General features: G+C 53.7%; 1 protein-coding gene across 1 annotated transcript in view; it reads right to left on the bottom strand.

Moving 5' to 3' along the window:
* LOC144227149 (tectonin beta-propeller repeat-containing protein 1) overlaps window positions 1-6,818 on the bottom strand; it is a 32,298-nt gene extending 25,480 nt beyond the window's left edge. Inside the window, exons 1-5 of the mRNA XM_077758716.1 lie at window positions 6,754-6,818; window positions 2,229-2,475; window positions 1,572-1,754; window positions 1,204-1,326; window positions 138-263 (exon numbers count right to left, since the gene is read on the bottom strand). Coding sequence (XP_077614842.1) covers window positions 138-263; window positions 1,204-1,326; window positions 1,572-1,754; window positions 2,229-2,453 — 657 coding nt within the window. The 5' untranslated portion in view covers window positions 2,454-2,475; window positions 6,754-6,818. The remainder of the gene's footprint in view (window positions 1-137; window positions 264-1,203; window positions 1,327-1,571; window positions 1,755-2,228; window positions 2,476-6,753) is intronic.
* Between the last annotated feature and the right edge of the window lie 5,030 nt (window positions 6,819-11,848).

Genomic DNA, 11,848 nt, shown 5'->3' with positions numbered 1-11,848 from the left:
CCCCCCCCCCCCCCCGCCCCTAGCTTCCACCTCTGGGAGGACCCTGGAAGGCCAGTTTCTCTCCTGCATGCTCTCGCCTGTGGGTGGCCTCCCCAAGCCCCCTCCCATCCTAGGACACAGGGGGACACAGGCCTTACCTTTCCCTGCAGAGACACTACCCATACGGACAGGCGGCCCACAGGCTCATCTGTGATTTCCCACCCCCCCACAGAGAGGTCATTGAATGGGTCGGGCAGTTGCTCCGGGTCATCCTTCGAAGGGATCTGAAACAAGGAGGCATGTGGCAGTCAGTCACTACCTGTGGGCATCTGGGCCAGGAGGTGGCAGTGTTCCCCTCCTGGTGGACGCCTGAGTGCCGGGGCCCCTCCAACACTCCCCTTTCCCCTCCCCCAGCACGCTGCCCTCTGTTCAGCTCGGCCCACCCATGACTGCCTGACTCCACAGAGAAGCCAGGTACAGGACAGAGAGCTCCCTGCCCTAGCTCCCCTCGGCCCTGTCCTCCTTCTGTCGGCCACTAGGCCTGGGGCTGCCACCCCCGGGGGCTCACTGCTGCTCCAGTGTGGACGGCAGATGTACAAGCAACGTCTCGGCTCTGTGCTTTACAGTGACCAGACGGCTGTGACCCTGTCCCCTCACCTAGAAGGGGGCTGATCGCAGAACCTGGCCCTTGGTGTAATCTGTTACCCTGCTCTCTGGGGGGCTGCTCCCAGCACAAGGGGCTGGCAGGCTGGGCTAGTGGCCCCACCTCACAGCAGGATCCCTCCAGAAAGGTCTGGAGAAGGCCCAAGGCCTTGCTCTCATTCAAGGCCACAGAGGACCCCAATCCAGGCTTCACATACCTAAGTTGGGGGGTGTCTTGGGGTCACAGGAACAACCCAGGAGCCAGAGTAGATCCTGGGGGGTTGGGGAAGGAGGAAGGGCACAGACTGAGCCTCAGTCTGGGGCAGGACAGCCTGGAGACCAGGGTCAGGTCAAGTTCTGTGCTGTCCTGGGCCAGTCTAGTCCAGCTTCCTGTATGGCCAGCTCCCAGCCAAAGGAGCACACAGCCCCACAGTGTTCAAAGGCCAGGTCCCAAAGTGGGCATGGTATCCCCCCTGCACAGAGGTGGGCTGGGCGGGGATGAGGGTCCCATGGGACCCTCCAGACAGCGAGACTGGTGTCCGGGCCCTGCCCCACCACCCCAGGGCACACTCAGGCATCTACCTTAGCCCAGGTGTCCCGGGACTTGTATCTCCTGTACCGGACCCACCGGCGCCGCCGCACGCAGGAATTCCACTTCTTGTCTCTCGTGTAGGTGGCGGGGAAGTCGATGGCGTATGTCCACCCCTGAAATACCAAGCAGGGGGCGCTCTGTCAGGCTCGTGGGGAAGGAAGGAAAGAACTGGGGATAGGGGAGGGGGGAAGGGGACAGTGGTAGGACCCTGAGCACCCATCCCCCAGCAGGGAGCGGGACCATGCAGGGCACCGGCTGAGGGTGGATGTGGGGGCATCGGGGGCAGCACCGCGGACAGCTCCAGGGGGGCAGGGGTCCTTCCCCACGGGGGGCCACGGTGGGAACGGAATTCACCTACCCCTTTCTCGGTGGGTTCCCCTCCAAAGTTCTCGTCCACGTACCAGTCCGACTCCCACGCCCAGTGCGGTGAGGGCAGCGCCACCCCATCCAGTGGCCGGTGCTGGAGCCCACTCACATCACTCCACTGCCAGCGGTCGCTGGGCAGGAGCTTCTCACAGAAGCCGCCCACAGGGTTCCAGCGCTGAGGGCCAGGAAGCAGACACAAGACCTTAGGTCTGCTGCTGGCCTGGGGTGGCTGGGACGTCTCCAGTGTGAGTGGGACCCCGCCACTAGGGCCCCCTTGCTGAGATTTCTGAGATGAGAAGCGAGCAGGGATCTGCCTGGAACTCAGGGATCAGAGCCTCCCATGGCCAGCACGTCAGGATGGCCCCAAAGGGCAGAGAACCTGCCGCAGGATGCAGGGCCCTGGGGGGCAGACGGTAGGGGTCATGGCCCTGTCCTGGGCTCCTGGAACCACCCGGAGCCCCCCTTGTGCAGACCTGGCCAGCCTGCTTTTATAAGGACACAATAGGGGCTCTCGCCCCAAAAGCCCTGGATGCTGGACAACTCAGACCTTCAGCAGAATGAAGGAAACGAACACGGGGCTTGGCCATGAGTGTAGGGCGGGGCGATCTCCTTCCTCGCAAACCAGCCGCCCAAACCCACACGACTCCACCTGGTTCTCGTAGGCCTCCTCCCGGCGGCGGATGGGGACGTCACTGGAGCACACGTACACGTAGACCTGGTTGTCACAGGCGATGCCCCAGCAGCACTGCGTGGTCGCGCTGACCCGCTTGAATTCCAGCTGGCTGTCCCTGCAGAGCTCCCAGTGCTGCCCCGCCGTGGAGAGCGTGTGTACCTTCCCGAAGAGATCCACCGCCCACAGCGCAGAGTTGGGCATGGCAGCGGCACCCGAGGGAGAACTGGCGGCAGGAAGCTAAGGTCAGTGTCCGCGGCCAGTCCTGGCTTCCAGTCTAGGGTCCTTCTTCTTCTTATTTTTTTTTTTAATGCTTATTTATTTAGAGGAGTGGGGGAGAGAATCCGAAGCAGGCTCCACGCTGTCAGCACAGAGCCTGAAGCGGGGCCCAAACTCATTAACTGTGAGATCATGACCTGAGCCGAAATCAAGAGCCAGACACTTAACTGACTGAGCCACCCAGGGGCCCCCAGGGCCCTTATTCGTGGTTTGTTCTTTCCTTCCAATTATGGGGATTACTTTCAAACATATACAAAATGTACAGGGAAAAAATGTAACATTTAAATTGTCTATCTCCCCAAATTTAATGAGTATTATTATTTGCTCATATTCCCTCCACACCTTTCTTATCAAAAGAATAAATGAAGGGGCGCCTGGGTGGCCCAGTCGGTTAAGCATCCGACTTTGGCTCAGATCATGATCTCGGGGTACGTAGGTTTGAGACCCATGTCAGGCTCTATGCTGACAGCTTGGCACCTGGAGCCTGCTTCGGATCCTATGTCTCCCTCTCTCTCCCCACCTCTCCCCCACTTGTGCTCTCTTTCTCTCAAAAATAAACATTTAATAATAATAATAATAATAAAAAGAATAAGTGAAAAGTTACGGATTTAGTTCAGTCTTGCGCCCGTGGCCTCTGCCCACGGTGGGCAGGTCCCCTCGTTTATGCTGATCCCACAGTGACAATCCTATTATAGGGGTGGTGAATGCATCCCCACAGCCAGAGCTGGGCCTGGTCCCACAGGAGCCCCGCGGCTGTGTGGTAGGGATGTGACGGTCCAGTCTACGACCTCCTTGGGTGACTGCCCCCCTCTCCTCCCTGATCCCTCTCCATCTGCCATCTTCCACTCCTGCCACCATTTTCTGTCCTCTTCCTTTCTGCTCTGTAGGCGGTGGGCAAGGTGACTGGTAAGCTCTGTGGCCACCCCCACACCTCCAGGGCTGACTGTGCTGCTGCTCCCGGGGCCTAACTCCTGGAGCCTGGCTTCTGGTAGGGAAAGCCTCCGACCAGGGCAGGGCCACTAGATCCGGGATGACAGCAGCCTGGGGAGTGGCAGTGAGAAGCTCCACCTGACATCACCCCAGGGCCAGGAAGGAGGGAAGAGCTGCTAGAAGAACAGCATCCCATCCTCAGACGCCTGGAGGCTGCTAGGTCAGGCTGTTCTGCTCCTGCGGGCAAACGAGAGGCTGTGGGCACGACTACACAGATGCGAAGTGTCTGAGAACAAGAGATTCTGCTATAGGCAAACAGGCTCTTCAGGAACAGAGCATGTCTTATAAACACCAAGAAGAAAGAGTGCGGGCTGAGAAGGAAGTAACCAAGGGATGAGGAGGAAGGGAAGCAGAAGGAACAGGAGGGGCGCCTGGGTGGCTCAGTCGGTTAAGCATCAGACTTCAGCTCAGGTCATGATCTCACGGTCTGTGAGTTTGAGACCCGTGTTGGGCTGTGTGCTGACGCCTGGAGCCTGCTTTAGATGCTTTATCTCCTTCTCTCTCTGCTCTCCTACTCCTCTCAAAAATAAACAAACATTTTTAAAAAAATTTTTAAAGAAGGAACGGGAGCCAAGCTTTAGGAAACATCCCATAATCTCAACCTCTCCACCTGGGCACCAAGGCTCAGTCAAACGTATGGAAGTCACAACATCAGCCCTCGGGAGCCATTTGAAAACTGGTATCTGCATCCAGGTGGAAGAGCTGGAAGACACCCCCTTTTGATCCTGGCTGGCCCAGGGGTCCACTATCTAGCCTCCGGCATCTATGCTGTGACTAAGCATGCCCAGAGCCACTCTGGACCCACACTGTTGGAACCTGGGTCCTGGGTCCATCACTTTCTGGCACCACCCAGAGCTGACTAACTTCTCTATGCCTCAGTTTCTTAATCTGTAAAGGGCGGAAGGGAACACCAACCTACTCAGGAAGTCGTCATGAGCGTTAAGTGAAATCACACAAGTGTAGAGCCTATAACAGATTGCGCTCGGTACTCAGCAAGAATTCAATGAGCATTATCAGTATTGTTTCACTACCTGGCATTTGTGACCACAAACTACCACTTATCTTCCATTTTGTAGAAAACAGAAAAAAAATCAAAGCCCTTTCTCTTCAACCTGAGTCTTTAGTCTTTCCATTTCCTTCACACTTAACAGTGCTCTGCACATAGTGGGTGTTCAACTAAAGTTTATGGATAATCACAGCCACCTACATCGACTATACTGCCATCTCTCTCTGCTGAGATGGAAATACTACTGCAGGAAAGTCAAATGCTATCAATTAAACTTAAGGTTTAATTTTTTTAAATTTATTTCTGGGAGAGAGAGTGCGCGTGAGCAGGGGAGGGTCACAAAGAGAGAGAGATACAGAATCTGAAGACAGGCTCCAGACTCTGAGCTGGCTGTCAGCACAGAGCCCAACACGGGGCTCGAACCCATAAACCGTGAGATCATGACCCAGCCGAAGTCAGACACTTAAACGACTGAGCCACCCAGGCGCCCCAAAACTTAAGGTTTAAAGTAAGGTCGTAATAGGTGGAAAGGTTTGTGATAAAACAAGTAGGGTAAACGATCAATAGAATGCAGAGGGTGGGTATAGTGGTGTCTACTGTATAATTCTTTAAACTTAGCTGTGTGTCTAAATATCCTCATCATAAATTATTGGGCAGAAAAGTAAGAATTTTGGAGGTGAAGGGAATTTGGCTCCTTTGATGTCAACTTAATATAAAGCCACTCTTCCACGCTATCTCTCAGCTCACAGTTCACTGTATAAGGAACCACTGGAGTCAGGCTCTCTGTGGGTTGAGCTCAATGAATAGTGACTTTGACTTGTATCTGATACACTTCCCTTCAGAGAAATGACTAAGCAGTAATTTCCATACAGACATAATTGAGCCTTCTGGGCAGCTAACAAAAGCCTCTGCTGCAGAGAAAGGACAGGAATGGCGGTAATGTTTGTAATACACACACGCACTTCAGAGTGCACACCCAGGCACCATCGCTTGCCAGCTAAAGATGACAGGGGTGAACATCCTTGGCCAGCCTCACCCCCTTTCTCCTCTTGCCAGGACGCTACCCCAACTGCTCATATGCCACTTCCTGGCTGTGAGGTGACCTGGTAACCAGCCCAGGGATACTGGGTCACTGGGTTAGAGGACTCTTGAAAGAAAAGGGAGATTTGAGCCTTAAGTCCCATGATTCTGGGATCTTGGGATTCCTTTGTTTTGTAGGGTTAGAGAGAACACTATACAGGAATCCAAGAAAGCAACTTCGGTTTCGCCAAGAACTTGGGCACAGTTAATTCCAGTTGGACCTTCAGTCATTCCACTCAGAAGACCTGTTGACCACCCTCAGAGCCATCTGCCTTTCTGCACAGGTTTATTAATAGATCCCTTTGGAGGCCAAAAGGTCCCCAAGGGAAGGTGGGGGTTTGGGGAGTAGGGCCAGGGTATGGTAGAGGAAGGGACACAAAGGACCAAGAAAGCCCCTGAAGCATCAATTTCCCTGAGTCTGCCTTAGGATTCCTTCCTGAAAGGTTTCCTGTTGGTTTTTCTATTACATCCTGTCACTCCCGCCCTCTGTACAAACAGAGGGAGCCCTGGCTATTGAGGTTGCTTACTGCCAGTCACTTTTGGAGGCTGTTGGAGAGCGACATAGGGTCCAAAGACGCGGGAGAAAATAGAGACATGCACGAAGTTAAGTCCTTCCTGAATCAGGGTCCACCGGTCGCACTGGCCAGGAGATGACCTGAGCCTGCAGTTTGGGGATGAACCGCACCCCCATTCCACCCCCGATCATCACGGGCAGGTCGGCCTCGTTTCATTCCGGTTGCATGCACTTGGGCGACAGGTGGGCCCCCTGCCCAGCCACCAGTAGCACAGTCGGTGCGCCCGGCCCTCACCATCTGCCCTTGCTAATCCCACGACAAGCAGATTTGCTCCTACCGCTGCCTAGAGGAGGGACAGACGGGTTCCTAGCATCTCAATCCCCTAAACCCGCAGGCTCCAGCAATCACTCCAGCGCAGAGGCTGGGGTGGGGGCGTCTCTGGGCGTTCCGGGGAACGGCAACGGCGCCCCGCACAGCGTGCAGGAAAGCGCACCTGCAAAGCCTCTCCTACCCCTCGGGTGTCCGGGGCAAACGCAGCCCCGGGAGGAGGAGGCGCCGCTGCCCTCCGCGGCCCCAACCCGTCCGGAGAGGCCGGGGCGCCCATCCCACCGCCCCCCCCCGCCGCCGCACTCACCCGGGCTGGCGCCCAGCGGGCGGGGTCGCTGCGATCGCTCCTCTGCTGCGGAGCTAGCGGGCCAGCCCTCCCCCGGCGGCCGGGAGAGCGGGCGGGCAGGAAGAGGCAGTCAGGCCGGCGCCCATTGGCCGGCCTCGCCGTGACGCAAGGCCGGGCGCGCGCGATTGGCTGCGGCGCACCGCGTCACAGGCCGACCTGGTGGTCGCGCGCCTACCCACTTCCGGGGTCGCGGAGGAGTAGGTGAGGCGGCGGTCTGGTGCGACAGGGTTTCTGCGCGCTCCGAGGAGCGAACCTCGCAGTCGCCTCCAGGATCCCCCCCTGCTGCTCCCCGAGACCCTTGGCACTCCCCAGGACCCTCCCCCTCGCTCTTTAGAACCCAGCCCGTNGGCGGCACTGTTGTGACCCGAGGCGGCCAGAGAGCCGCGTGCCCGTCTGCGCCTGCGGCGTGGAGACAGATGTCTGGGTGAAACGTCCCCTTGAGCACACAAACCTACAGCTCGAACCTCCCCGGGAGAGGTCCTCCAAACCGGGATTTTGTGAGTCCGTGGGGGTGGTCCCGGTAACAAGCCACTGCTTTGCTCAGGCTCTGCTGTGGCCAGTAACAGAAAACCTGACCTAGTAGCGGCTCCGATGTTGAGCGCGCGCTGGGCGCCGGGCGCTCATCTGAGCCGCTCAGCACTCGGAGAGGTATCTCTGGCCATTAGGACAGAGATGAAAAACAAAACAGAAAACAAAAAACGGAGCCGTGATTGATGAAAGGCTAGGCACAGTGGGACATAACTGGCTGACACTGGGTCCCTTGGCCCTAGTTTCCCTCCCCCTCTGGCGCCTACTCCTTCCTGAGGATGCAGACTAGCTTTTCTCCTGCCGGTGATGTCTGGGGAAGCCCACGGCTGCCAACTCTACAGGGAGAAAAGTCAGAGGCTGGTGTGTAACCCTCACCCTCACTTAGTCCGGAGATGGGCGTTATTATGGACCCTGTGCTCTTGTCCCCGTAAAATTCAGACCTTGAGGCCTTAATCCCCAGTGGGATGGTATTTGGGGATGAGGCCTTCGGGGGTGGCATTGGGCCCAGAGGGTGGACCTCTCCTGAAGAAGGCAGTGCCCTTAGAAGGAGACACACAGAAGAGTTCAGGCCCCCTCCCCTTGTGAGGACACTGTGAGAGGGTGGCTGTCTGCAGTCCAGGAAGCAGGCTGTCACCAGACACCAGATGTGCTGCTGCCTTCATCTTGGACTTGCAGCTCCCAGGACTGTGAGAAAGAAGTGTTTGCTGTTTAAGTCCCCCAGTGTGTGGGGTTTGTTTGATGGCAGCCCCAGCGGGAGGCCTGTGAGACACGAGGTGCAGGGTGGGGGTTCCAGAGAGGAGAATTAGGTACTATTAGCAGGAGGATGAGCGGCTGCTAGACAGCCAAAAACGGCAGTCCAGATGCAGGGAGACCTGTATTCTCTTCTGTCTGTGACATTTTGGAGCCATTTTTCCTATGTGGCCTCAGTTTCCACAGTAAGAGAGGCATTGCGTTAAGAGCACCTTCCAGAGCTCCTGTGCTATGGCAGGGCTCAGTACCAGTTTGCCTGAGTCAGGGTCTGACACCGCGGACCTTCTGGTGACCTATATGGGCCCCTCCCCTTGCGGAGCTGACTGTCTTCCTTTATCGCAGGAGGTCTGCATTTATCTGCCCTCTCCGCAACTGCTAACCCTGGTCCCCACACATGTGCTTGTTTTAACCTTCATTTCCTGTTTCTTCTCTAACCTAACCTTGCCCTTTCTCTCCCGTATCCCAAATCCCGGCTCCACCACTTACCGTAGGAGTCACTGGACCTCTGAGCCTGTGTCCTCATCTGTAAAATGGGAGTAACAGCACCTGTATGGGCTGGAGGGGGGATGAAGTGAGAAGGTGCCTGTAAAGTGCTCACAGTGGGGCCTGGCACCCAGCAAGCACCCACATATTACTGTATTATTGTTGTAGTTCGTGTGTTTGGGCCTGAGGCACTTGGCCATTGGCATCATATCTTATGTCTTAGTGAGAGTTCCAGAAACACTTTACAAACAACACTGGGCTCAGCAGTATCCCAGATGATCGATAGAGGGCTGCTTTCAGGATGAGGACATTACTGTGTCTATCTCTGATATTTGGGACACCGTGATATGTTTGAGGGAGGGACTTTCTTACTCATATTAGAGTTTCCAGGGCTTAGTGATTGCCTAACACGTAATAGGTATTCAGTTTTTATTAAAGGAATGACTATCCCTCCCCCAGCCCCCCAGATAATGGGTAAGTCATGCGTTGAAAAACATTGGAAGAGCCTGAGCAAACAGGGCAGAGATTAGCTAGAACTGGCCCGCAGATGTCGCTTCCTCAATACATTTCACCCCCCACCTGCACCAATGAGGTCTGTGCAGGGCTGCCTTGACCCTTAACACGGCTTCCAGAAAGCTCCCCATGTGTTGAATGGAGATGGTCAGGTTGTTCCTAGGATCTTTCTGATAGCATACCTTTTTGCTAATTACTGTTTGCTTTTCCTTTCTCTGTGGAAACTCATTTGCTGGGAGTAAGCCCTTAATCACGAGTGATTCATGGTACCTTAATTCTGCTTATTGCCATCCCTCCCTTTGTAAAGCCAAGGAGTCAAATGTCTGGCACTGAGCCCGGTATTCATAAGGCGGGACCCTGGGCAGCCTTCTCCCTGCTCAGCCAGTAATGCCCCCCCCCACCCGCTCTAGGAATGACCCACTCTGGACACAGCTCTTTCTTTGTATCTGCTAATTTGATTAATTTCAACACTTTCGCTTTTCCTTGTTATACTTTTGATGCTAGAGGAAGTCGTTAAACGTGGTGTTCCCCCCAGGTCTGGTGAGGAAAACTTGCAGAAACCATCGGTAGAAAAGGGCATGTCCTGATTCACATATTTAAGTACGGGCAACAGTGCCTTCAAGTGAAGAAGTCATGTTTTTGCTTCTAAGAGGAAACCCCCAGCACCTCTAAAATCTAAAACAAAGCAAACAGTGAGCTGCCCCTGGAAGCCAGTGTTAGTCACTGTCTCAATTGTCTGATCTCTGCCTGGTTATACAAACTCTCGCAGACACGGCCAAGTCCAGCGCCCATTCACGACCGTCTTCAGAGTGCTTACTGTGTGTTAGGTTAGTGCCAGCGCTCTTGGGGATCCAAATTGGCCAGGAAATCTTTCCCCCGGAACTGAAAAGGTCCAGTGGGAGAGAGAGAACTACATTAGAAGGCAGGAAAGACTATAAGCCATTGGGGTGTTTTTGAATTGTGTATATGAAGGCAGTTAATTAAAGAGAAGGTCAGTGGTAAAGTACAAGGGTCAGTAGTAGACAGAGAAAACCCAGGTTCATTTGCTTAAGATTAACTGCTACAGGAAGCAAAATAAGGCTTGCACTCATAGCTTTAATACCAGAAGGCATACGGCTCTCCGCATTTATTTCATGGTCCAGAAACCTCTCATGAAGGACTTACTTGGCACTCCTTTATGCTTCACTCTGTTCTAGACCACACGATGGCTACTGCTGACAGTAGTTTAAGAACTTTTCTCCTTTTTTGAGATTTTTATTTTTAAGTAGTCTCTACACCCAGTGTGGGTCTCAAACTCACAACCTCAAGATCAAGAGCCACATGCTGTTCCATCTGAGCCAGCCAAGTGCCCCAGGAACTTCTAATGGCAGTAAAGTCACACAGAATGTTCAAAACAAACTGTAATCTGTGATACACTTGTACGTAAGAGAAACCTACTGTATTTTTGATTCCAGAAATAAAATGTGTCAAATAAGCCACTTGTACCTAAAGTACCTTTCATTGTGTTTTACAATCATTTACACAAACAGCGTTTATTATTAATCTTCCCAGGAGTGATGTTTCCTATCACCCATCAGCTCTCTTTCCAGCACAGAAGTGGAATCCGCTGACAGCTGCCACAGGTGGGGTGTGCCCTGGGTGGGGACTGACTGAGCACTTCCCAGCCTCACCTCTGCCCAGCTCACCACGGCTGTCCCAGGCGGGCAGTGCCCAAGGATGGGGGCCACAGGCCACTAGGCGTGAAAGCCAGACCCAGACCCACTCTTCTGAGGCATTCACGCATGCTTCTCTGTACCTCTCCAAGGACAGGTAGTCCGTAGTGGCAAGAAGTAGAATTAACTGCTGCTAACTTGTTCTGAGAAGAAAAGCTTAAGAAAATTTTCAGACACTTAAAACATTTTTTTCTTTTAAGTGTTTGTTTATTTTCTGAGAGAGAAGGAGACACAGAATTCGAAGCAGGCTCCAGGCTCCGAGCTGTCGGCAGAGTCTGACATGGGGCTCAAACCCACAAACCATGAGATCATGGCCTGAGCCGAAGTTGGATGCTTAACAGACTCAGCCGCCCAGGGGCCCCAGACACTTTCTAAAAGTAAGAGGGATGCCAGCTGGAGGAGATGCTAGGACAGGAGTCAGAAACCTAGACATATGGCCCCTCTAATTACAGATGTAAATGTGAAAAACAAAACTTCTTGAAGATAATATAAGAAAATATCTTATTAACGATCTTGAGGTAAGGAAGGACTTCTATAAGAAAAGATATGAAGAGCACCGACTATAAAGGAAAAGATTGATACATTCAATTACTCTCAAATCAGGAACTTCCCTTTATCAAGACACCATTAAAGGGGTGGAAAGGCATGCCCCAGAGCAGAAGGTATTTGCAACATGCATAACTGACACATGGCTGGGATCCAGAATATATAAAAAGCTCCTGCCAACCAGCAAGAAAAAGACAAACATCTAAATTGGGGAAAGGTAAAGGACCTGAAAAGGCACTTAAAAAAAAAAAAGACGAAATACAAATGACTAATAAGCTTATGAAGAAGTCCTCAACCTCAGCACTGAGCAGGGGGAAACAAATTACAGCCACAAGGGGATGCCTACCACATAGGCCTGATGGAAATACAGGCTGGTGCTGTCACTGGGAGGCCAGTCTGACACTGTCCAGCAAACCGGAAGATAGGCCCATCCTGGGGTCAAGAGTGCCTTTGCTAATACCCACACCAGGGGCACATACCAGAACGTTCTCAGAAGCACTGCTTCTAATGGCCCCCAGTGCCCA

The sequence above is a fragment of the Crocuta crocuta genome, unplaced genomic scaffold (genome assembly GCF_008692635.1).
Source record: "Crocuta crocuta isolate KB4526 unplaced genomic scaffold, BGI_CrCroc_1.0 scaffold273, whole genome shotgun sequence".
Lineage (NCBI taxonomy): Eukaryota > Metazoa > Chordata > Mammalia > Carnivora > Hyaenidae > Crocuta > Crocuta crocuta.
This window is presented reverse-complemented; position numbering and strand designations above follow the sequence as displayed.